Genomic DNA, 27474 nt, shown 5'->3' on the forward strand with positions numbered 1-27474 from the left:
AAAAGAGTGGAGCTGCTTCCTTTCTCAGTGTTGCTTTTAGACCCCTAAACTTGCTCTAAATCACAGGCAAAAATTATCGTTTTGACCCTCACTCTGCAGCTCATCTGTATCATGTTATTGTAACCTGTTACAATGTTTGTTTTGCATTGTCCCTGACAAATAAACTAATAAAAAAAAAAAAAAAAATTGGGGGAAACTCAGTAAATAATGATCAGTGAGCTTTAATATTTGGGCTTTCTTCATCATTTATGTACATCTTCCACCAGGAGAAAAATTATCAAAATCAAAAGTTAGAGCCGGCGAAGTTCCTGAAATTTGGTTGATTTGACACGGAATGACCCTGCTGCAGCTACAGAACTAGAACAGATAGAACAGTCATTCCCATTCAAATCAACGTTCCCGGACGGTCAGAGCGGCGGCCATCTTGCTGTGACCCGTTGGACTAGCTTCTGTATAAAGCGACTCGCAGCAAGTCACTGAGCTGAGAGGTTTGACAGCAAGAACCAAAGCAGCTTCTCTGTCTCCTTGCTGCCATGGATTGCTAACATGCTAATGCTAACATGCTAATGTTGACTAGAAGAGCTGGAGAGAAGTCCAGTCTGTGATGAAGCTACGTTAGCCTCGTCGCTAACGTTAGCTTCCAGTTGAGTTCTGACAGTTTGCTCGTCTGCTCAGTTCTCAGTGTGACAGAAACAGCCTTAATATCTTTTGTTGTCACCATAGCAACTAACACTTAAAATTCCATAATTGCCATTTTATGCTGAACTATGACAAACAGTGGAAGAACCATTCTACTGTACTGTAGCCTACCTGTGATGTATGTTAGCCACACAAGCTACATAGCAAACGTTAGCTCTACTGAAGGCTGAAAGATATTGACAAAAACGTTTTTCTTGTCATAATTTCTTTTATAACTACAAAATTGTTTAAACAAAAATAGATGCCAGTGTGCAGGATTTACTGAGTTTGAGTCTGATGAAAGGTTTTCACCAGTATTGTAGTTTATTCATGGAGCAAAGAATAAACCTGCAGCTCTGAAACACCTCGTTCACAAATCCATTTCCTCTGCGACTTGGAAATTGCAGGAGTTCATATTACAATTTCGATTTTTTTTTGTGTTTCGTCTATTATTTTTGGCTATTTTGTCTATTATTCTGCTCACGACCGCATCTGATAAAAAAAATAATCTTGCACCTTTTCAGCTGCATCTGACTGACTGAATGACACTATAGCTGATGTTGTAGTTCCTCACTGATTGTTCCTTTAATTCTGTTGCACTCTCTCTCTCTCTCTCCTCATTGTCTCTCTCCCCCTCTCTCTCTCTCTCTCTGTCAGCTGGGTGTGGCAGGGCAAAATCCATCTCCGCACACCAACTTTTACCCTTCAGTCAACAGAAATCCCCCTTTCTCTTTTATTCATCCTGTATTTCCTGCAGCGGCGTGCGCGTGCCTGTCCCCGTCCGGCGAAACTGGACTTCATCCAGTCAAAACAAAACATAAAAACGGATCATCAATCAAACCAAATCTTTTATGGCCAGGAAGCGGCGCGACCTGTTTCTGATAGCTTGTTGTTCGGCGCGGAGCAAGCTGGCTCTTGCAGGTTAGTTCCTGAATCCAGCCGTAACTGCCACTTTTCCTTTTGTTTGGAAGCCAATTTTTTTTTTCAGCAAAATGCAGAAGCTTCAAAGAGATTTGTTAACGACATCAAAAGGCCTCTGCCTGTCTGAAACTCTCTCTCACACTCACACACACACACACACACACACACACACACACACCCTGTAAACACTGCAGCCTGCTTTTCTCTCCATGTAAAGAAACTGAGGTGAACACACAAATCGTAAAAGGTGATACAGAAATAATTCAGTTATTCTGATTTACTTCAGTTTTCCACATTACAGAGCCGAGAGTGAAGAGGTAATCTGTCAATCCTCGCTTTTGGATTTCGTCTCCATCTTTGGCTCTGAGCGCTCATCACTGTGGTGTTTTCTGCACAGATCACCTGTCAATCAAACTGTGTGGGCGGAGCTTGGGCTTTCTGTTGCTGCAGTTTGAGTTCCTCTCTTCTTTGTCTGTTCAGTCATGGTGGCTATCACTGCTCATGCTAACTACCCAGTTCTTCTTCTTCTGTTGATTCCAAACAAACCGGAAACGTAAATAAATAAAACGTAAATTAATTATTATCAATTTAAGATATTCATCCAGAGAGGGAGTGTTCAGTCATTATAAATATGCCTCCTGACATCAGCATCAGGCTAAAGCTAATATGATTTCTGCCATTAATGCTTGAAATGAAAATGCATCACTGCATCACATTCACTGTTTATCAAACTGCTAAAAAATCTCCATCATAACAAGTCATTTAGTCTATTATTGAGTCCTAAAAATCTGAATTTTCTTAAAATAAGTGGAAACATCTGCCAGTGAGGTTTGATAGTTTCACTTGTTTCCAATGCAAATCAACTTGTTTGAAGAATTCAGTAGAATCAAGAGTCATTTCCTTGACAGCAGAGCAGTGATCTGCTTTATTCTGACTGCTTTCAACACACTGACTTGTTTCATTTCTAGAAAACCCCTGAAACAAGTGAAGCTGCAGTGGAGACAAGTGGAGTTATCTCTCCTCACGGCAGAATGTTTCTCCTGGTTTAAGAACAACAAGATCTTGAAGGCTGAATATGAGACTAGATGTTGTTAAGATGGATGATTTTTGCAGCGAGTGTTTCTCTTCCACATGTGATAATATCGTGTTGTTGTCTTGTGTCTGTCTGTGTCAGTATTGTCAGCATCTACAAAAACAAACCACAAAAACAAAAAATGCATCACAGACGCATCGATCCGTAACACCGCAAAGCGAAGCCCCAGTTACAGTTTACAATGCCATGTGCAGCGAGCAGGAAGAGGAGGGGGTCGCTCTCAGTTTGGTCGTTGGCATGTGAGAACAGTTTCCCTTTCAGAGGAGAAAAGAGAGGGAGTTAAAACACACACACACACACACACACACAACACACACACACACACACACAACAACAACATTTATTCAGGAAGCGCCGTCTGCCCACTCAGGAAATTCCTGAGGACAAGAGCTGCTTCCAGGGGCAGGAAATTTCCCCTCAGAAAAGACCGAACTCACACACACACACACACACACACACACACACACAATCACACACACACACACACACACACTCACACACACACACACACACACACACACACACTTTATAACACCAATTCCCCCATAGAGTAAAGTGAGTAATATAACACAGACAGAGAGAGACAGAGAGACAGAGCAAAGGAAGCTGATGGGGGGTTTGCAGTCATATCACACACACACACACACACACACACACACACACACACACACACACACACACACACACAAACACACACACACACAGATGAATAAATACACAGCCAGCATACACCTACACTACCTCTGGCAGGCTTTGCACAAAGACATAAGACTCTCACTCTCATCCACCCACTCATACAAGCATGCATAGTGCAAACCCAGCTGTGAGCACACACACACACACACACACACACACACACACACACACCAAGGAAACCAGCCAGTCGTGTTTCCATGGACATAGACTTTTTTTTTTTTTTTTTAAATCACCCAGCAAGATATTTCTACTCTTGCAGTCAGTATTCCTCAAACCTCACACACGTTTTCTGCAGAACAACACAGCAGCACATCGTGTGTCAAACCTGTAAATAATTCAGTGTTTTCTCTCTGACTGCAGCTTATCTGCTATTAATCTGCGTTTTATATTATTTTTATTTCGGTTTTTCTGTCCCAGGTTGCATCACGCTCCGGATGCGTGGGAGCCGGTGCTGGCCGGTTTGATTTTGCCCAGATTGTGATGCTGATTTTGGTGTGAAAAAAAAAACCCCACGACTGACACACTTCATCGGTGTTGTTATCCGGTGTCTGTTGTCCTGAGTGTGTCCGTGAAAACCCTCCTGAGCCTTTTCGTTACTCGTCTCGGCTGTGAGAGTCATGACTCCTGAGCTTCTGTGACGAAGAGTCCAGAGAGTTACGACAAAAAAACTAAACAGACGAGTTCATGGAGGAAAGTATTCTACTCCAATTAGTGGGAATCACCAGTCCCCATATACTGTATATTATGTTTATTTAACACGTTCATTTTCCAGCATCTCTCTGAGTCTTACCAAGAACAGGCCGTTTCTGTCTCCGTGTCTTTAAGGCTCATTAATATTAACGACCCCCTCTGTTCCGATCGGCTAACCGTTTCCAGAGTGAAACGTGAGACGCCGCGGCCCGGCGGCTACAGGTAGGGAAAACTCTCCGGTAATAAACAACGACAACCGCTCAACCGCTTTGAAAAAAACACTTTGTTAGTCTGTTATTTCTTACAAAAATGATAATGAGCGAACCTTTGTGACGTCACAAAGTTACGGAAGTCCAAACGGCTCGTTTAGAGGCTCGCTGCACTAATATGGATTGTGTGGATTTAGTTTTGATACTTTCACCATGTTTAGATAGACCATCCAACTCCTTTATCATCACAGAGGAGAGGGGAGTCCTGCTTTACACCATGTGGGACCTTTAAGATAAGATAAGATATGTAAATGTATATATAAGATGCAAGATTATAACGTTTACATGGTTTGAAGTAGCACAGTTCCTCTAATAACCTGATTTACGGGACTTTTTCAGCTTGTTAGCCAATTTAAATGTATTAATATACACCTATTTATATGTTTATTTGTATTTTTTATATCAAAACCGCCATTACTTTTACTTCCTGGAAAACGTATTAAAGTATTTTAAAGTAAAAACGTAATAAAGTATTTTTGGTGGCGACTTTCTGTGTAACAGCAGGTGAACATAAAAATTCCAAATAATAATCTATACTCAAATAAAATTAAAAATTAAAAACTGCCTTTCTCTCCCTAACTGAGATCCCACTGGTTTACACTTTTAATACTGCAAGGTGCCAAGAAATAAAATAAAAATACGACATCTGGGTTACTGGGTCTGGTGAACTTTGACCTGCGCTGTTTGAAAAAAACAAAAAAAACAAAAGAAATCTAAGGCGTTTCCATTCTCCAATAAACTGAAAGACTGAGCAGAAGTCCAGCTGTGTTAATCCGGTTCTGCTTAATCTCATTATGACTTTACGCCGATTAAAATAATCAGATTAAGTTGTTTACAATTTCAAAAGTCGGAGTAATAATAATAAAGTTTATTATCATTACTATTATTATTATTTATAGAGCATTTTTTGTGCTTCATGGAAAAAAAACAGAAAATAAAAAAGAGAGACATGACAGTGATCAATCAAACAGAAAAACTTACTAAACTACAAACAGACAAGGAAACTCACGAAAACAACCGAACCCCCAAAACACAACAGTGGTGAAATAAATAATAAAATAACATTAAGAGAGACAGGTGAGAGTAATCAATCTAAACGCATGTTGCAACGTGTTTTTTTTAAAAGCAGACGCTGGAGGAAGCGGCCTGACCAGTTTCCCCCCCATCAGGTCCAGACAGACTGATGTGAGATCAGTTCGGAGGTTCAGAATCGAGCCTGGCAGCATTCTTTCAGAGTGAGGAGCCGGCTGCAGCTCTCCCCCGATCTAATCCACTTCCTCCCCAGGAAATGGAGAAGGCGGATTTCTGCCCACACTGCAATTTCCTCCCTCTCTCTTTTTTTTTCTGTCTTTCTTTTTTTTTTTTCTTCCCCTCCCCTTCCCTCCCCTTCCCTTCTCTTCCTTCCCTTCCCCCCCAGGACAAAATTCTCTTTGAGTGTGGGGGTTAATGGATGGCTTGTTTCTCAACACGTGTGTTTAGATAGAGAAGAAGAAGAAGAAGAAGAAGAAGAGAAGGAGAGGTGTTTGGAGGGAGAGAGACATGTTGCTGTCTGCCTGAGGGAGCAGGAAGGGAAGTGGATCCCAACCAGCAGCAATAAACTAAACACTGAAAGAAGAAAACATTTTCTTGATTTACAGATGTGTGAGAGTCGAATCTGCAAGGAGAAATACTGCTTAAATGTGCCGAAATACTCCTTAAATGTACAGAAATACTCCTTAAATGTGCAGAAATACTCATTAAATGTGGAGACATTCTCCTTAAATGTGGAGAAACACTCCTTAAATGTGCAGAATTACTCATTAAATGTACAGAAATACTCCTTAAATGTGGAGAAATACTCCTTAAATGTGGAAAAATACTGCTTAATTGTGGAGAAATACTCCTTAAATGTACAGAAATACTCCTTAAATGTGCAGAAAAGAAATACTCCCTAAATGTGGATAAATGCTCCTTAAATGTACAATATAACTCCTTAAATGTGGAGAAATACTGCTTAAATGTGGAGTAATACTCCTTAAATGTGGATAATTACTCCTTAAATGTGCAGAAATACTCTTTAAATGTGGGGAAATAGTCCTTAAATGTGGGGAAATACTCCCTAAATGTACAGAAATACTCCTTAAATGTACTGAAATACTCCTTAAATGTACATAAATAATCCTTAAATGTGCAGAAATACTCCTTAAATGTACTGAAACACTCCTTAAATGTACTGAAATTCTCCTTAAATGTACATAAATATCCTTAAATGTACAGAAATACTCTTTAAATGGGGGGAAATAGTCCTTAAATGTGGGGAAATACTCCTTAAATGTACTGAAACACTCCTTAAATGTACTGAAATTCTCCTTAAATGTACATAAATATCCTTAAATGTACAGAAATACTCTTTAAATGGGAGGAAATAGTCCTTAAATGTGGGGAAATACTCCTTAAATGTACTGAAACACTCCTTAAATGTACATAAATATCCTTAAATGTACAGAAATACTCTTTAAATGGGGGGAAATAGTCCTTAAATGTGGGGAAATACTCCTTAAATGTACTGAAACACTCCTTAAATGTACTGAAACACTCCTTAAATGTACTGAAATTCTCCTTAAATGTGGGGAAATACTCCTTAAATGTACTGAAACACTCCTTAAATGTACAGAAATACTCCTTAAATGTACTGAAACACTCCTTAAATGTACTGAAATTCTCCTTAAATGTACATAAATATCCTTAAATGTACAGAAATACTCTTTAAATGGGGGGAAATAGTCCTTAAATGTGGGGAAATACTCCTTAAATGTACAGAAATACTCCTTAAATGTACTGAAACACTCCTTAAATGTACTGAAATTCTCCTTAAATGTACATAAATATCCTTAAATGTACTGAAATACTCTTTAAATGGGGGGAAATAGTCCTTAAATGTGGGGAAATACTCCTTAAATGTACTGAAACACTCCTTAAATGTACATAAATATCCTTAAATGTACTGAAATACTCCTTAAATGTACATAAATAATCCTTAAATATGCAGAAATGGGGGGAAATAGTCCTTAAATGTGGGGAAATACTCCTTAAATGTACTGAAACACTCCTTAAATGTACAGAAATACTCCTTAAATGTACTGAAATTCTCCTTAAATGTACATAAATATCCTTAAATGTACTGAAATACTCTTTAAATGGGGGGAAATAGTCCTTAAATGTGGGGAAATACTCCTTAAATGTACTGAAACACTCCTTAAATGTACATAAATATCCTTAAATGTACTGAAATACTCCTTAAATGTACATAAATAATCCTTAAATATGCAGAAATGGGGGGAAATAGTCCTTAAATGTGGGGAAATACTCCTTAAATGTACAGAAATACTCCTTAAATGTACTGAAACACTCCTTAAATGTACTGAAATTCTCCTTAAATGTACATAAATATCCTTAAATGTACTGAAATACTCCTTAAATGTACATAAATAATCCTTAAATATGCAGAAATACTCCTTAAATGTACTGAAACACTCCTTAAATGTACTGAAATTCTCCTTAAATGTACATAAATATCCTTAAATGTACAGAAATACTCTTTAAATGGGGGGAAATAGTCCTTAAATGTGGGGAAATACTCCTTAAATGTACTGAAACACTCCTTAAATGTACAGAAATACTCCTTAAATGTACTGAAATTCTCCTTAAATGTACAAAAATATCCTTAAATGTACTGAAATACTCCTTAAATGTACAGAAATAATCCTTAAATGTGCAGAAATACTCCACTACAAGTTGCAGCAACAGGCGGAGGCGGGCTGACCCGTGGCAGGACGCTCGAGGCGGACCTGTCGAGCGCTCTTCCTTTTTCTGCCACAATGTGAAAGGGGAAGTGGGCCGGGGGAATTTCCTGCACCGTTTCTTCCCCCCCCCCCCCCCCACGTGTTCAGGCCGCCTCTGCAGAGCCAGACCGCCCCGCTGAACCGCTCACACCTCACAGAGCCGGTTAAATATTGATGGACGCAGCTACTCTTTGAACGCCCGGCTCTGTTATCTTGGCAGCGCTCCAGCCCCGCCTGCTCTCCGATTGGCTGAAAAGCGGCGATGACCCGGCGGGACGGGACGGGACGGGACGGGACGGGACGGGACGGGACGGGACGGGACGGGACGGGGCCGAAGCGGCGCCCCGACAAGCTGACACAACCGTCACCACGTTGCTTCACTTGCTTTGCTTCGCCCTCCTTTTCAAAACATGTTCCAACATATTTTCCCTTCCCAAACTTTCCTCTCTGCTTCCAACTTTTCTTTCTCACTTCATTCAATCAAGACTGAAGAAGAAGACGAACAGAACTGGACGGGTAGAAGAAGAAGAACACACAGGTTCTCTTTGGTCTTGTATTTGGTTGGTTTAGGTTCAAACTGACCAATTACAGCTTGTAAACAAAAGTCACATGACTCCCAAGCAGCTTGTTTATTGGGCAGAGTTTTGGTACAAATCTGACTCCAGTCTCTGTAACTTTATCTAAACATGATGGACTTGTCTGTCTCTTCTTCTGTGGTGTTCAGACCAGTTCAGAACACAGTGAAGAAACAGCTGAATATGAGCGTCAGTCCAGACCAAGGAAGCATGAGGAACCTGCATCCGTCTCCTTCTACCCATAATCCCTTGTGTTTCTCTTGTTCTGAGACTCTCGGTGCCTTTATTTGGTGCCACCGGAGGTCAAAGGTCGTCGTTCTCACCTGGACAAACCGACTGAACTGACGGAGGAAACGCTGCAGAGCTCAGAGCAACCGATCAGAACGCGCTGGGTGTTGAACGCAGCCTTAAATCCCTCTCTCCCCTACCTCTTCCTCTACCTTTTATCAGTTGCCCTCGTTTTTTTTCTATCGTTCACCAGATCACCATTCATGTCAAGCTGACCATGTGTTGCTCTGTGTTGTCTCTTTGTTCCATCCTTCAGTTTCGCTCCCAAAGGTGTATTTTGTTGCACTCTGTTTATCTCCTCTCCTCTCCTCTCTCTCTCTCCTCTCCCCCTCTGTCTGACTGTCTGATTCCAGTACAGTCGGTTTGTCAGTTCTGCTCCAGTGGAAGCGTCTCTGCTTCAGCTCTCTGACCCCAGATCTGCTCCGACGCCTCGCTGCCAACAGGTAATGCATGACCAGTCCGGTGCACAGGCGGCGGTTAATAGAGTGTGTGCTGTCATGATTTGATGTGACACTGTGTCTGCGTCTGGATTTCAACCAGGTAAAGGAGTGATACACAACACTGTCATATAAATAAAAGTCTGTTCTGCTCCTCTCTGTCTCCGATTTCCATAAGTCAACAGCGGCTCTCTGGCAGAAGTGATGCGTTTTACGTTTCCCATTTGTTTTGGAATCAACAGAAGAAGAAGAACTGGGTAGTTAGCATGAGCAGCGATAGCCAGCATGACTGAACAGACAGAGAGAAACTCAAAGAAACTCAAACTGCAGCAACGGAAAATCCAAGCTCCGCCCACATTGTTTGATTGACAGGTGATCTCTTAGCTTAGCGCCAAAAAATGGAAGCTAAAGAAAAACAACAACCTCGAGGATTACCACTTTAAATCAGTTTGGGTCAAATATGTTAATGCAATTTAACCTCTAGAACAAAATCTCCCCTCAGAATTATATGAAATCTTCCTCAACAACTTGACTTAGAAAAGCCAAGCTCCGCCCACACTGTTTGATTGACAGGTGATCTGTGGGAAGTGCAGTGCAGAAACACCACAGTGAGGCTGAGCGACAAAGATGGAGACTAAAAAAAAAAAAGTAAAAAATATTCAACAGAAAGCGTTTACAGTGGAGGATGGTAAAAAGAAAAAATCAATCAATCCTGTTACAAGTGAAGGACTGATCAATGCTGTGTAGGAGTCACTGCTTATCTGTGTGTGTGTGTGTGTGTGTGTGTGTGTGTGTGTGTGTGTGTGTGTGTGTGTGACTCACGCAGGTGCGCAGGCAGCCTGGCAGGCTCGTCCTCCATTCGGCTGGCTGGCCTGGCGGCGGGAGCGTGGACGGGGGAGGAAGTGGAGTTTGGCAGCGGACTGGCGGAAGGACTGAAAGAGCTCCTCTCCTGCTATGAATAGACACAGAGACACAAAGCATGGCTCACAGTGCCTGAACCCACACCGGCCCTGAACCCACACCGGCCCCCTGAACCCACACCGGCCCTGAACCCACACCGGCCCTGAACCCACACCGGCCCGCCCCGATCTAACCAACACCGGCTAAGGAACTGGACTGTGTTCCTCTGATAAACTGCTAAAAACAAACAGCTATCCAGGCAGTAACACTCTGTTCACCTTTAAAGGAATAGTTCACCCAAAAATGAAAATCCTGTCCTCATCTCCTCCCCCTCATGCCAGTTGAAACACAGGTGAAGTTTGTCCATATAACACACAGGGAGGCTGCAGCACAACTCCATAGCAGCCTTCTCCAAAACAACTGAAGTCAGTGGGGACCAGTTCTTCAGAGTTCCACAAAGACCTACAGTATATTTACACCATCATTTAGTGCAAATCTGAACTACAGCTGATTGATCTGCAACAAATAATGGTGCATAGGTCTTTCTATTCACAGTGTGATTGTTTGTCTGTTTTTGTTTCGGAGCTCTAAAGAACAGGTCCCCATTGACTTCAGTTGTTTTGGAGAAGGCTGCTACCAAGTTGTGCTGCAGCCTCCCTGTGTGTTATATGGACTAACACATTTCACCTGAGTTTCATTTGGCATGAGGGGGAGGAGATGATGGCAGGATTTTCATTTTTGGGCGAACTATTCCTTTAAGTCCCGCTATTTCATTTCCAATCAATTCCACAAAAAAAAAAAAAAAAAAAGCAACTTTGCCTGTTTCTAAGTGGTTCTAAGTGCAGAGAGAGACCGGAAAGATTGGGAAAGCGAGAGAGAGAGAGAGAGAGAGGAATGACATGTGACAAAGGCTCGGACTCGAACCCAGAACATTGTGTTTGCATGGTACACACCTCAGACCAGTGATTCTCCACCTTTTTCATATCAAGGACCCTGATTTAGTTCACATTAGGGACACGGACCCCCATTTGATGAGATTTTGTCTCTCAAACCCAAATCTGAGAATATTTTTATTGTCAGATATGATTTTGTCCAGAACTCCATGACTGTCTGTATTGTAGGTAGAGAGATAACAGAGAAACTATGATCAGAACAGTCATTCTTCTGCATTCTCTAATTGTGTTCACTTCTTGTAAATGGAATAATGCTGAAGTTTAACAAGTCATCAATTTGCTGGGGACCCCCTGGAACCCCCTCAAGGACCCCTGATGGGCTCCGGACCCCACGTTGAGGACCACTGCCTTAGACCACCAGAACGCCCCAAACTTTGCCTGTTAAAATAGATTCTGACCAACATACTTTGTCTATAATAGTGTTGGATTTGTGTAATCAAGTCTTTGGGATTTCCTCTCAAAATGACTCTCTCATCGATTATCGTCATCATGGATGTAAACACACAGAATCTGCTCCCTGTGCGCTGTATAAAATGTGACTTTCTGAATTCCCCTACATGCAGAAGGCTTAGATGTTCAAGAACACCTGCGGCAAATTTCAAAGAAAAATATTCAGATTTCGCAGTCCTGTCATCTCCAGAAAAGCCTTGTGTCATCTGGCTTTCAGGGGTTTTTAAGGGGAAACTAATATCCAAAGTGCCTCCCAGGCTGCAGATCCTGAACTGACCAACACACACCGCTGCTAAAGCTGATATTCAGCGTTTTTATCCCTTAGATGCATAAGTGGGTCAAAAATCAATAAAACCTGATTCTGAAATGACCCAGCTGGGTTTTTTTTTTAATGCAACATCTTTGCATTGCAAACATTTCATCGTCTCCCATTCCAGGTATTCCTCTATTCCTTCTTGTTTTTCAGTTTTCCATAAATGGGACAAAAATGGCCCGTATCCATTTGCAATTCGGGTCATTTTTCACCCGGACATGGAAGGTTCCAAAAACCTTCACAACTTAAAGTTAAATTTGAGTCTTCAGAGTTTCCCCTCCAGAGTTTTCTTCTCATCAGGGTGGAAAAGCCTTTTGAAACATTCAGAGCGTCACGGGACACTAAAACTCTCCACTGAAACCCAGACTGATGAAATACTTTTACGGCCAGCAGCTCCCTTAAAAGATACAGAAAAAAGTGCAGAGAAAATCAAAAGTCACTGCAGGTTTTCCAGCCTGTTTTTCTGCATCTGTGTTGAGGAGGAGCCTCCTTCAGACCAGAGCTGAACCACACTCACTGGAGTATATCTGATATTTAATAAAAGAACAATATCGGCCTCATATATCGGTCTAGTTTAACTGTAAATATCTGTTTTCTGACTTTAGATCAGTCCATCCTAAAGGAAGAGTGACACAAGTTCCCTGGTTTTCAACTTGCCAAAACAGACCAGAACTGCTAGGATTTAGTATTTTATAAATCCTGCTTTTCCTAAAAATGTTTTTATCACTGAAACTGAAGCAAATGCAAGACAGAAAAACACAAACCGAACAGCAGAAAACATGCAGAACCACAACAGTCCATAATGAGGAGGCAGGTCTGGGAACAGATCCATCATGTTCCATCTCACCGGCTCTGTGGACATTTTGGGGGATTTTACACCTGAACCAGTTTCTGTGGAGTTCACACCTGGCCTTCCTGCTGCACAGACTGTTTAGTGACTCAAGGTTCGGTCCAGCAGGTGAACCGGTTTTTTCTTTCTGATCTTTTCCCAGCATGCAAACTGCTGCTACCGGTTTCCTTTCAACGACGAGGAAACCAAATGACACTTTGTTTCCTTGAGACACAGGTTCTCAACGTGGGGTCCGGGGACCACCAGGGGTACGTGAGGGATTTTCAGAGGGTCCACAGCAAAATTATGAATTGTTAAACTTCACCATTATTTAGGCTATTTTACAAGAAGTTAACAGTTAGAGAATGTAGAATAAATGTAGACTGTTCTGATCATAGTTTCTCTGTTATCTCTCTACCTACATTACAGACAGTCATGGAATTTTGGACAAAAACATATCCAACAATAAAAATATTCTCAGATTTGGGTCAAATGGGGGTCCGTGGGCCTAATGTGTACGACATTAGAGGTCCTTGATATGAAAAAGGTTGAGAATCACTGCCTTAAGAGTCTAGATTTTGCTTTCTTCTAAATCTTTAATGAGGTTTTTCACCAGCCGGTCTCTCTGAGACCTGCACACCGACTCCACCAGGAATGTCCTGTGGAAGTGAAGCAATAATCTCTTAATCTCCTATTTCCCCCCCCTTTTTTTTTTTTTTTTTTTTTACAGTTGTGGGTTTCTTGCCCCCGCTTGACTTCCAGAAACCCGGCAGTTCAGAAGAGGGAAGCGCTCTCTTCTCTTCTCTTCTCTCTTCTCTTTACAGTTGGACTTGGAGTGGGTTTTTTTATGTCAGGAGGCTGAGCGAAGATAATCTGTTCAGTCTGACCTCACACTTCTGCTTTGGAAAGGTGAAAGTGACGGGCTGCTGTTGTGAAAACCTCTCAGAGTCTAAATGATTCAGCTGTGATCCTGCAGTGAGACCAGGATCACTGATCACTGGATCTCCCTCAAAAAAACAACAACTTGACATTTCACTTTCTTTCCACAGACAGCTTGCAGGTTTTTCCACTTATTTTGGGCTCACACTAACAAAAAATCCCTGTAAATTTTCCTATAATATTCCTATAGGGATTTATAATGAGTCTGTGGTATTCAGTGGTGAGTTTGCAGTTTCCTTATGGTACTTTGTATTTTATCTCCTATAGTATTCCTAGAATATCCTTTACTGTGGTGATTAATAGTGAGTTTATAGTGGCCTTATCACACTTTATGGCATTTGTTTTCATCTCCTGTATCCTATAATATTCCCTTTTGTCTCTTATCATATCCCTCTAGGCTAACATTCCTTTTTGTATCCTATTCCTATAATATTCCTGTTTTATATCCTATAGTATTCCTATAATATTCCTATGGAGACTTACAGTGTGTCTGTGGTGATCAATAGTGAGTTTATAGTGAATTTATCATACCTTAAAGTATTTGTTTTTATCTCCTGTAGTATCCCAATAATATTCCCTTTTGTCTCCTATGGTATTCCTATAATATTCCTTGTTTATCTCCTATAGTATCCCTATAATAAAGACGTATAGTGCGCCTGTTTTACTCAATAGTGAGTTTATAGTTTATGGTATTTTGTTTTTTTCTATCATATCCCTGCTGTTGCTGGATCATACTGATAATTGATTATAGGATTATAGGATTAGATCTTTTTCCGTATTGATTCTGCATTTTCTGCTCGTTACAGTAAAAGCAGCAGGTCTAAAAGGATATTTCCTCTTTACAACATGTCTCTGTGTGTGTGTGTGTGTGTGTGTGTGTGTGTGTGGTGGTGAGGGGGGGGGGGGTGGATAAACGCTTGTAGTTTCACAGTCACGACCGCTTCAGCAAATGCAACACTACATGCGAGCGGAGGCGAAATAAGCAACAGATGAGTGGCAAAACAAACGCACCGATCTCATCCATTCACCCGCATGCAGAGCAGAGCAGCGACAGTGATCCTGTGGTGAGATCCAGCAGGAAACTACAAGTCGCTATAGGAATATTACAGGGATACAATAAGGGATTAAACTCACTGTTGATAATCTGATAATTAAAGGAGAATAAAGCTTATCATAAGAGAGAATAAGATGAACACGTTACCTTGGTCGCTATGGAGGATTCAGACATGATCTCCCGTCAACTTCTCCCTCTCCTTCCACTTTGATTTGATTTTTATTTTAGTCTTTTTTTTTTTTAATTCTGTTTTCGTCCTCTCTTCCTCCGGAGCGTTCACCCCGCAGCCGTCCGGGCCGTCCAGCGGGCAGCGGGCCGGGTCGAGACGGGACAAGTTGGAGGGTTTTTTTTTTTTTTTTTTATTCGCAGTCTGGATCCATAACGCGGCGCGGAGCGAAACTTCTTTTGTCTGACTGTTTCCTTCCTTCACATCTCGGCAGCGCGCTGGTTAATCCCTTCCTGGAAGAGAGACTGAAGAGAGCGACGGACATCTCTCTCTCTCTCTCTCTCTCTCTCTTTCCGCCTCTCTCTCTCTCTCTCTCTCTCTCTCTCTCTCTCTCTCTCTCTCTCTCTCTCTCTCTCTCTCTCATTGATCTGGATGTGTGTAAAACGGTGAAATGACGTGAATTCCCAGCATCGAGCCTTGCCCCCTTAAAGGGAAACCCGAAGCAGGAAATTGCTGATCATGTTGCAGGCAGCCAGCGGCTCTCTGCACAAAGCAATCTGCTTTTTTTTATTTTTTTATTTTTAGTAAACATCATAATGCAAATACAGACATGCTTTAATTAGACCTGTAATGCGTTTTAGTAGGAGGATATTAGACAAATATGAAGTAAGTCTCTATAGGAATATTATAGGAGTTCTATAGGTGATTCTGTAAAACCAAAAGCCATAAAGTGCAGAAAGGTGCAGAGGTCACTATAAACTCACTGTTGATCACCACAGATGCACTGTAAGATACTATAGGAATATTATAGCAATACTATAGGAGATAAGGAGGAATATTATAGGAGGTAAAGGTTAAATGGTTTTAATCCATTTACTGTTTTTAATCTATCAATCTATTTTGTGTAAAGCACTTTGAGTTGCATTCTATGTATAAACAAACACATTATGATGATGATGATGATTATTATTAATACCATTATAAAGAGGAATATTATTGTAATACTATAGGAGATATAAAGAGGAATATTATAGCAATACTATAGGAGATAAAGTAGAATGTTACAGCAATACTATAGGAGATAAAGTAGAATGTTACAGCAATACTATAGGAGATAAAGTGGAATATTACAGCAATACTATAGAAGATAAAAGAGGAATATTACAGGGAAACAAGCAGGATTACTGGATTACTCAGAAACATGAAGTGCAGAAAACATTTAGATTTAGATTATAGTGTCATTTTCGTGATCGGCCTCCTTCTGCCTCGTTTCAAGATGTAAACTCTTGTTTTTAGGAACTTACTGCTGCAGGTGACAGTGAAGGAAAGTGGATTTGTCACTTGATTTAAAGTGTCTCTGTGCAATTCCTGGTCCAATGCTGGCCTCTATCGTTCAGCGTTGTCATGACAACAACAATCTGCCCTCCACAGAGCGAGACCATCATCGGCATGGTGGGCAGGTTGGACTGTTTCACATCCGACAACAATGAACCTTCTGTCATGTTTTACCCAGTTAGCGCTGTTTGTTTGATGATTCTGTTGGAACACATCGAAGGAAAGGAGTCGCTATTCTGTGTTTAGAATAAATGGGCCAGTCTGTTAGAATTCAAACTGTTTGGAGGATTATATACATGCCGAATTTACCAGAACACCCTACAGATTAGTAATAAAGTCTCAAATTATATTTTCCGATGTGTGTTTTTTGCCGAAAAGCAAGTTATAAACAAATTGCCAGATTTTTAAATGGACCTTGGTGCGGCAGGAGCCTTCAGCCTCGGCCCGCTCCTGTGTTTCTGAATGCAGAAATCTGTTCACTTTGTTTCACTCTCTACCATCCAAGAACCTGCTGATATTTACTAGTCATATTATGCTTCAGGAAAACAGAAATATTACACATTTAACCTTGAAGAAAAATAAGATTTCAAGACTGAACATCAGGCCAAATGATTTGATGGACATTTTTTACAGTGTAGTTTTTTCTTCAGTGACCCCTAGAGGGCGCGCACACCACATTTTGGGAACTGTCCATTTTTATTATTTCTTCTTCACTGTACTGTTATTTATATACAATGAGGAATTGTAACATAACAACAATCAGAGAGAAATAAATTAACACACTGCCAGAGGTTTATTTCAACATATTATATTTATTCAGTCTTTCTGGATCAGAAAATGAGACATATAATTAGTATCCAGTTTGAATCTTTCTGTTTAATAAAAGAGATTTTATATGAAATCTTGGATTCATTTTAATCTTAATCCTTAATCAAATCCTTCATGAAACCTTAATTTTGTCCCTGATAAAATATGTTATTCTCCATGCTTTCTCCCTCTGTGTATCATTAAAAAGGAAGACCAAACTGTCCTGTTAATGTTATTCTACATGGAGGTAAACGGCTCACTGAGGCCCCCAGGCGGACAGCGGCGGTACAGCACCAATCCTGCTTAAGTTTCGGTTTCCAATCGTCAGAAATGCGACTAAACCGGCTGTCAGTGCCTCAGTCTTTGTTGTAGTGGAAGGAAACCGATGCAAGAGCCTCAACATGACGGAGTCCGCGGTAATTAAATTCATCTGCGCCAATCAAGGATCAATCAACACCGATGAACTGGTGTTTAGCGGCTGTTTTGGAGATTTCCGTGATGTGAGGGAGATTATCTCGAACCGGGAGAAGTTCGCTTGGTGTTCCTCCGGCGGGCAGCAGAAGGTGGTGGCCAAGACAGAAGTGCGACTGTGTAAAGCCAAAGACTGTCAGGGATGCAGCAGTTTACATCTGTGTAAAAAGTTCCTGCTGGGATCCTGTCCGGTCACTCTAATGAGGTGAGCTACTGCCTGCTAGTTCCTGTTAGTTCCTATAATAAACCCTGTTAGGCCTTCTGTAGCCTATGTCATGTAGTGCTGACAGGCCTTAACCTGGCCCTTCCTGTTTCCCTGCTGTAAAATCCAGTTGGAGCTGGCAGTCCTACTCACATTGACACCTATGGGCAATGTACAGTCTCCAACTCACCTGACCTACATGTCTGTGGACTGTGGCAGGAAACCAGAGGAAACCCAGGTGAACTCTGGGAGAAAATGCAAACTGAAAGGACCATGGTCGAGATTTAAACCCAGGACCTTCTTGCTGTGAAAACTATTCTGAAAGACTGAAATCAGAATAAAAAAAACAATTAAGGTTCAACAGTGGCCAACAGTATATGCAATATCAGTAAGAGAATGGCCACATTCATGTGAATTGTTGGAGGGAAAGTGGCACATTTCATACAAAGAATGCAGCACCATGTGGTTCATATATTGAATATATAAAAAAGACATTACTACACAAAATAAAACCAGATAGGCACCCATATTAAAAGCAAGAGAAAACTGCAGCAGATTACTGCACAAAATATAACCAACATAATGGATAAATAAAAGACAGAAGTTAGAATAACAACACAGAAGAAGGAAAGGAAAGAAATCCTAATTAAAAGCAATGTTAAAAAGATGGGTTTTAGTAGCTATAAGACTTTCAGGGAAGGTGTTCAAGTGAGTGTTCAAAAACGTACACAAGAGAGAGAGCAAGAGAACAGTGGTCGTAAAAATAAAAAATAACTGGACTTTTTAGCTCTTTTATTATAGTCCGTTATCTTTTTGGTGATGAGCCTCATCTTTTCCTCCCTGCTGGTGTTGGTCTTCAGCTTCAGCTCTACCAACTGGCACTGGTGTAAATCCCAGGGGTGCAGCCGGGCCGGACAGGGGCGGGGGCCCATCACAGGCCCCCTAAATACAGAACGGGCCCCCTGGCATTCATATGTGAATTACTGACGAGTGATGTTAGTGCGGACTTTCCTGCTTATGCCGGGCTCAGATTACAGGAGATTACAGGAGGCTAGCGATAGCGTACCAACGTTATAACAAACAAACATTAAAACTGACAGTTAAATTCTCACCTCCGGTCCGCTTTATGTCTGTCTCTCCAACCATTTCCTCATCCAAACTCGTCTGGCCTTTCGCTTTTCTTTGGCAAACTACTGAACACACCAGAGCAGCTGGTCTGCCTCCATGTTTGGAATCATCTGCCTCCTGCCTCTCCATGGTCATGTGAGTTGCTGCGTACAGCAGCTCCATCGGGCAAGATAATCTTAATAATATCTTGTAGTGTGTGATGCACCGTCATGTTCTAAACTTGCAGTGTGAGCTTGTTTGCGATTTGAGAGAAGAAAAACGGTTAAATTTCTCTTTATGTGCATGATGCAACCCGATTTCAAAATTTTAAAACTCCTGTAATCTGAGCCCAGCTTTAGCTAGAGTATTACTTCCGGGTCCAGCACCTGCCTAGAATGGTTCCAGGATGTGCGTGACCATTCTGTGTTGTTTAATGTTAGCACTAAGGCCAGCCAACTTGCTATCTAACTAATGTTAGCTAGCTGATGTTACTTTTCTCCCTCATCCGTCCATGCAATACTTTGTTTTCATCCTGTCAAAGTTTGTCATTGCAGCATAACTTGGAAATTCAAGTAGCAACATTTTCTTTGACTTTCCAACTATATCATCCGATTTATCATTTGAATGGCATTCATGTGAAATTTACAATTCAGAAATTCATTTTTCTTCAAATCCACCCGATAAATAGCCCACCTCTTTAACTAAACTACATGTAGAACGTCTTGAAGAACGCTATTGTTATTCTGAGCCATAGTATATTTTAAATCAAAACCATGAGAACTGAATAAAACTGATTTTTAATTTCAGTAAAGGATGCCACTTCTCCCATGATCTGAAGTCTGCGCATAATGTGACGATACTGAGAGAGCATGAGCTGGAGGATCTGGACCGGATGGAGCTGTGCACACTGCTGCTGCAGAACGACAACTTCCTCCTGCCTCCTGTAAGTACCAGACTGGAAAGAGGATCAATTGGAAGGGGGAATTAGATCTGATTGATTGATTGATTGACTGATTGACACTCCCAGTACTTTCTATGTAGAGTTTGTATGTTTTTCCTTCCACAGTCCAAAGACATGCAAGTCAGCTGCATTGGAGACTCTAAACTATCCATAGATGTGTTTCCAGGGTTTCCCATACATAGACAACTTTGTAGCGGCCCGCCACAATATCAGCACTGACCGCCACAAATTCTTTTTTATTTTTATTTTTTTCACTATTTAGAGTTGCGTGTAGTGCATTGATTCGCTCAGCTCCTACTTGCTCTGCGCACGCTCTCTCTCGCTTTCTCTCTCTGTCTCTCGCTCTCTCTCTCTGTCGTGCTCTCTCTCTCTCTCTGTCGATCACTCCCTCTCTCTCGCTCTCTCTACCGGACCTGTCTGTGCACCTCCCATTACACACGTGGGTGTGATGCATATATTTTTTTCCATGCCAAGAAGACGGCCGACTGAATTCCCGAAAAGAAGAACTAACAGTTATTAACTTATTTGGAATACAGCTGGGTTTCCGAGATTAGCAGATTAGCTGTATATAGCTGCTAGTCAGTATCCACTGATAATGTTAAAATTAACTTTTTAACTCTGACTCTGACACTGAATGTTTGCTCCCTAAATCCAGATTAATATTGAAAAATATTTTCAAAGAAGGAAAAGGGCTCGTCCTGAGGGGGAGCAGGACAGTCTGGACCAGAGGAGCTGCTGAGTGTAAAACAGAGTAGATAAGGCTGTCAGCCACAAGGCTGTGTGCTGTCACCACTGCTGTTTTCCATTTACACAAATGAAATGACTGTTCACAGCAGTAATGTCAAGCTGTTCAAATATGCTGATGACATGGCCCTTGTTGGCCTTCTCCTGAAAGACAATGCCATACATGAGGAGGCTTACTTTAGCCAGGTCACTGTACTGCAGGACCGGTGTCGGGCAAGTAAACTGGAAATGAATGTGGCCAAAACAAAATAACTTATGATACAAACAAAACCAAGGGAAACCAGTAACATCCTCCCTGTCATACTCAATAACCAGCCTGTAGAAGAAGTAAAACATTTTAAGTACTTGGGCACAATCATTGATCAGACCCTAACTTTTAATGAGAACTCAGAGAGCATTTTTAAGAGAGCCAACCAGCGGTTGTTTTTAATCAGGAAGCTGAGGAGCTTTAGCCAACACATACTTGAAATAGCATACAGGAGCCTGGTTGAAAGCATGTTATCATTTAACATAACAGCTTGGTACGGCAACTTGAGTGTAAAGAGCAAAAACAAGCTCTCCAAAATTGTTAACATTGCAGGGAAGGTGATTGGCAAGTCACAAAAACAACGTTGCAATATATTTGACAGTGCTGTACACAGGAAGGCTAAACATATAACTGCAGACACCTCACACCCACTGCACCCAGAGTCTGAGCTGCTCCCGTCTGGCCGTCGATTCAGGGTCCCAAGGGCCAACCGGAACATAAACAAGAAGTCTTTTATTCCCTATGCCATACAGGCATTGAACACAGAATGACTGTATCAGGGAACACTTGTTAGGGTTCAAACCCCGAAGGGGTAGAACCCTTCTAAGTTTGTGCCGGTTTATTATTATTTGTCTTCCACCGCGGCTCAAATTGCTGTGAACTGGAATGAGCGAAAACCATGAAACAATTTTGGAAAGGCCACGCCCCTCACACCGTAAGTCCGATTGACTTGAAATTTGACACACAAGTCCAGCTCAGTGTGCTCTACAAAAAAGCCTCTTGGACCATAAAAGTCAGATTTTTTGCTAATTTGCATAATGTGAAAAACAGTAATGTACTTTTTGGATTTTGACGTTGTCAACACCAAATTTGGTATACAGCCTTGGGGGATTGCAATACACATTTCTATTATAAATGAGCAAGATTGGTCGAAAAACATGGCCGCCATCAACCAGAATATCTTCGCAAAGGGCAGGGCTTCATAAATCTTGGTAGGTAACTTCAGTCTGTGTTTGGGAATAGGTCTACCAAAGCATTTTGAGCCAGACCCATAGGGGGTGCCACAAATGCCAACATGTATCTGCAACATGTATCTGAAAACCCCGTGGACAGAATTTCACCAAAATTGGTGTGCATGCTCTGGGGGCAAGTATTAACCAAAATCTGAAGTGCCATATTGATCGGTTCAAGTGGGCGTGGCCTATCACATATTTGCTCATAACTCAAGATGCCTTTGAGCAATCCTGATTAAACTCACTGGAGACATCCTGCGCTATCTCCTGAACATACACACCAAGTTTAGTTCAAATCTGATGGAGGGGGGACGAATGGCCGAACTTTGAGTGTGCAATTATGGAAATGCTGCATACATTAATGATGAAACAAGTGTGTGATTGGTCTCTCTTCTTTAAACAGAATTAAACGAGCTGAAGTGACTTTGCTCACCTTTGTGAAGCCTGAAACCCGCTCGTTGCTGCTCACGGCTTTAATTTTGGCCGATTGAGCTGCTTCCTTCCATGAAGCGAAAAAAAGTTTGAACCCTCAAATTGCCGCTTGCGGCTATATTATTTTATAAGATTTACTCTCTGGTATTATTTATATAACCTATTTGCTGCTACCTGCCCATTTGCACTATTGTATGTTGTATATTTGTATGTTTTAATGGTGTGTTGTGCTATGCGTAATGTATGCACTCTTGTTGTACTTTGGGAGAAGCCAAAGACAAATTTCCACTGAGATGGACAATAAAGTCAATCAAATCAAATCAAATCAAATAATAATGTTAAAGGCTGTAATGTAACGATGTAAAGATACAGGTGAGACTGACAGCACAGAGAGATGCAGCAGGGCAGAGGGGCAGAAAAGCAGATTTCTCTGTAAAAGGGGTCTCATTTCTGTTCTTCTGTACCTTCTAGACAAAAGCAAGCAACAAACAGAACAGTGTAGCACTGTTTATATTTTTAAGTTATGTAATCTTTTTCTTTTTTGGACCATAGTCCACGAGGGCTACGTAGTCCGCACATTTTGATTCAGCATATCTATGTTGGATTTGGCCATGGTTGTCCCACGAATTGGACACTAGTTGAAGAACTGTTGAAGAAAATGAATGGATGATTGGTTAAGTGATTGATTGTGTGACATATTTAGATGTGATTTTGCCCTGGCGTACTATATTGCTTGTAACCACCTTTTTCCCATTGTTATCCATCTTCTACAAGATATGTTACGATTACAACAACGGTGACGGGCCGTACGGCCGGTGTCCGGACGGGGACCGCTGCACCAGGCTCCACATCTGTGAGAGACACCTGAGGCAAGACTGTTTCTGCCACAGGGATCATGACTTTCATGATCTGCAGCCGTTGAAAACCCTGCAGGATAGAGGTGTGCCCCCCCAACTCCTTCGCTCCATGAAGTGTATTTATATGAACAAAGAGGCTTTGAGGAGCCGTGACAACAGGGGCAACAGGGGCAACCATCAACTGCAGCAACGAGCCTATTCCACCAGTGACATCTTTGCTGCCGCAGCTGCTAGCAGCGATGATGGACCAAACAGAAGACAAAGGCAAAGACCCAAAGGTAAATCCACACTGTAAAAAATGTCCACAATTACAGTACCATTCATCTGGTATTGAGTCTTCAAAATGTAATTTTCTAAAGAAAAATCTGGGATTATTTTTATTGTTTCCAGTGCTAATCAGTTTGTTTTAAGAATTTTCTTGAATCAATCATTTTCTTGATACTAGGGGTGGGCGGAGCTTGGATTTTCTGTTGATGCAGTTTGAGTTTCTCTTTTCTTTGTCTGTTCAGCCATGGTGGCTATCACTGCTCATGCTAACTACCCAGTTCTTCTTCTGTTGATTCCAAACAAACCGGAAACATAGAACGCATCACTTCCTGTGCGCCAGATTTTCACTTTAAAACTGGACATTGGTTGGATCACTATTGTTTTTATGTCAATTGACTGGATTGATTCACCGCATAGTATCAAAACAGACATTTATAGATATGAAAATGTCACAGATTATTATTTTATGTTGCATTTTTGTTTGTGTCCTTTAGATAAAACTGAAAAATGCCCGTTCTTCATCAGAGGACACTGTAAACATGGTGGTGAGTAATCAATTATGGATGACACTTTAAGCTAGTTTTATGTTTTCTCATCATTTTTTAAAAAACATTTAAAATAATTATTATACTAACTTAGTAACTTGGTAAAGTATTTCAAAATAGTCGGCACATCAGTTTGGTCAGGGTATTATTCATCTGTCTTTTCATACAAACCCACAGAACTTGAATTGATAGAATGGTCCTTCCACTGTTTGCTATGGTAATTTGGCTAGTACAGCATAAAATGGCGATTATGGAATTTTAAGGCTTAGTTGCTATGTTGACAACACAAATATTGGCATGAAGATGATGACTGTCACAGAACTGAACAGATGAGTCTGTTAGCAAACTGTCAAAACTCAACTGAAAGCTAACGTTAGCGACGAGGCTAACGTAGCTTCATCACAGACTGGACTTCTCTCTCTAGCTCTTCTTGTCAACATTAGCATGTTAGCAATCCATGGCAGCGAGGAGACAGAGAAGCTGCTTTGGTTCTTGCTGTAAAACCTCTCAGCTCAGTGACTTGCTGTGAGTCGCTTTATACAGAAGCTAGTCCAACGGGTCACAGCAAGATGGCAGCCGCTCCGACCATCCAGGAGCGTTGATTTGAATGGGAATGACTGTTCTATCCATTCAAGTTCTGTGTACAAACCTTACTATCACAATGTTTGGTCATACTCTTCTCAGACCGGTGTTTTAAAGCCCATGACAAGCCGCACAGACGGCAGGTCAGTCAGGAACAGCAGTTCACCGAGGAGATGGAGAAGGACAACTGCGACCCTGAAAAAACATGCAGGTAAATTCTGCTGGAATTCATTGAGAATCACGGTTTGATGGCTGAATTTTTTAAGGCCGATGCTGATATTTCTGGATTGAAGATGCCATATTGACCATTTTCATGCCAAATACAGAAAGGTGAAGAAAAAAAAATACAAGCAGCAAATCCAGGGTTAAAGCCTAAATTACTTTTAAGCACAAAATGAGCCATATGCCATTTTTACATAGGCCATCACCAACCATGGACCAAATTTCACAACTACATCATTTGGTGCGGACTTTACAAACTTCTTGCTAAGTTAGGATCTTTGACAGGTGTAAACACATCATGTGGACTCAGATGCAGACCAAAAACCTGCAAAAGATTAACCAAAAACTGGTGGTCTCGGTCCTCTTCTATGCGGACCGTGGTGTGGAGCATTTCTGGTGTGAAAACTATTTCGATTAAGTCCAACTCAAAGAGAGGAAATGACAATATGTGCGCAATGTTTTGCTGGTTCACAGTGGGTTGTTTGGGTTGTTTTTAGCCAAATTACAGCAAAGAGGAAAGAGTTTACGACCAAAGGGCAAGAGCCAGATTCGAATCCATGCTGCTGCGAGAAGGACTTTGCCTTAATGACCTATATTTACATACACCATTATTTCTGTGTAAGCACATTATAAACACGGAAGTAGGGAAGATTCATGTGAATGCGTGAGGTCTGGGTGTGCGCAAGCATGACCGTTTTTTGCAAAAACATGCTAATAAGCAAAAAAAATCCATCCAGGCGGCCTTTCGTGGTCCAATTGGCAAATTTGTAGAGGACACTCAGCAGAAAGTCTGGACCAAGTTTTGCGAGTGTGGGAGTTTCGGACATTAAAATTCTTTTTAAAAATTGGACGTTACAGTGCCCCCATCAGGGCACACTGAAGTGTTTTCTCTTTTATCTTACGCTTCTATCATCCCTCTTTATCTGTTCTTTGGATTTTCTCTTGTTTGTGTGTAGATGTCGGGAGATGGAGCAGGAGGTGGCGACTCTGCAGGCTCAGCTGATGGAGAAACAGACGGAGAACGACCAGCTGAAACTCCAACTGGACAGCAAGCAAGAGCAGAGCCAGGCGGAGGAGAGGAAGGCCGGGGAGGACGGGTCAGAGCACACACACACACACACACACACACACACACACACACACACACACACACACACACACACACACACACACACACACACACACACACACACACACACACACACACACACACACACACAGGCATTCATACTCTGACATTGCCTACTCAGGTGTTAATCAGAATTGTAAATCTGACCTGGTTAATTAGTGCTGATGCATTACAAGACAGTTACACAATATGGAGGACCACAAGTGTCACAGAAATAGTAATAAAGCATTTTATTAATTAATGACTAATTGTACAATAAAAATAGCCATTAATAAATTTGTTTACAAATGAATTTATTAATCTATATTTTAATGGCCAATAAAAAGAGGAATTATAAAAAGATTTTACAAATGAAATATTAATCCATCAATAAATAGTTCAAATTAAAAAGGGATTTACAAAAACAACCATAAAACAGTCAATAAGTACATTATTTAGAGAGAAATAAATAACTGGATTCACAAATTGAATTAAGAATACAGATTTTAATGAGGCATTTAAAAGGGCAATTTCCTTTCCCATTTGCATTTCCATTTCCACACTGCTTTTCCTTTTCCTATTACCTATTCAATTTGCTTAGTCATTTAGCTTCTCCATTTAGCCTCTCCGTCACACTTTGGGCCTCTTGGCGCCTAAACAGTGTTGGAAAAGATAGCTAGGGTGTGAGGCGGGTGCGGCTCTCTAACCAATCAAAGACCTTTTTACATCCCATGGCTAATTTGCATTGTTTTACCTCGTTTTACCAGTGCAAGGCCCAAAGTGTCACGGAAAGGCTAAATGGAGAGGCTAAAAGGAGAAGCTAAATGACTAAGCAAATCAAATAGCTAATAGGAAAAGGAAAAGCAGTGGGGAAATGGAAATGCAAATGGGAAAAGGAAATTGCCCTTTTAAATGCCTGATTAAAATCTGTATTTTTAATTCAACTTGTGAATCCAGTTATTTATTTCTCTGAAATATGAAATGCTTTATTACTATTTCCGTGACACTTGTGGTCCTCCATAACACAATACAAGACTGACTTAAAATGCAACAAGACCTTTCATAAAATGCAGACGAAATGTGCTGTAAGACATGAAACACAATCACATTACAACTATACAAAGCTCATTGCTGTTGTCACAGATGTGAAAAATACAATTTGGTAGGCTACAGGTTGCATTGGAAACCCAACATTTCCAGAGTTAGTCCACTTCTCACATATCCAGACAAAACACTCTGTGACAGTAGACTAAATATAAACACACTACAAGTATAGAAGCTTTGCATCACACATCTCCATAGCAACCAGGTGTGTCTCCATGATGGAGAAACATTGTAGAGTTGTCTGTTAGTTAATAAAGTGTAAATCTGCACCAAGCAGCTAGAAGCAGAGAGCAGCTGAGTCAGCTTGTTGTGGTGTGGCTGTAGATCCATTCAGTAACGTTCTCAGTAAAAGTGAATAGTGTGATAAGGTGGATTTGTTTTCAAATGTAGGTTACTGT

General features: G+C 41.1%; 1 protein-coding gene across 1 annotated transcript in view; it reads left to right on the forward strand.

Moving 5' to 3' along the window:
- Positions 1-17558: 17558 nt before the first annotated feature.
- The window catches only part of LOC139640975 (zinc finger CCCH-type antiviral protein 1-like), a 30611-nt gene continuing 20695 nt past the window's right edge, over positions 17559-27474 (forward strand). The window contains exons 1-6 of the mRNA XM_071515178.1: positions 17559-17890; positions 19802-19937; positions 23166-23526; positions 24010-24060; positions 24745-24853; positions 25821-25961. Of these exons, the coding sequence (XP_071371279.1) occupies positions 17616-17890; positions 19802-19937; positions 23166-23526; positions 24010-24060; positions 24745-24853; positions 25821-25961 (1073 nt within the window). The 5' untranslated portion in view covers positions 17559-17615. The remainder of the gene's footprint in view (positions 17891-19801; positions 19938-23165; positions 23527-24009; positions 24061-24744; positions 24854-25820; positions 25962-27474) is intronic.

Source organism: Centroberyx affinis, unplaced genomic scaffold (genome assembly GCF_046629955.1).
Source record: "Centroberyx affinis isolate AG114_WGS23_722 - 3 ecotype Tasmania unplaced genomic scaffold, CSIRO-AGI_Caff_v1 ptg000319l_1, whole genome shotgun sequence".
NCBI lineage: Eukaryota > Metazoa > Chordata > Actinopteri > Beryciformes > Berycidae > Centroberyx > Centroberyx affinis.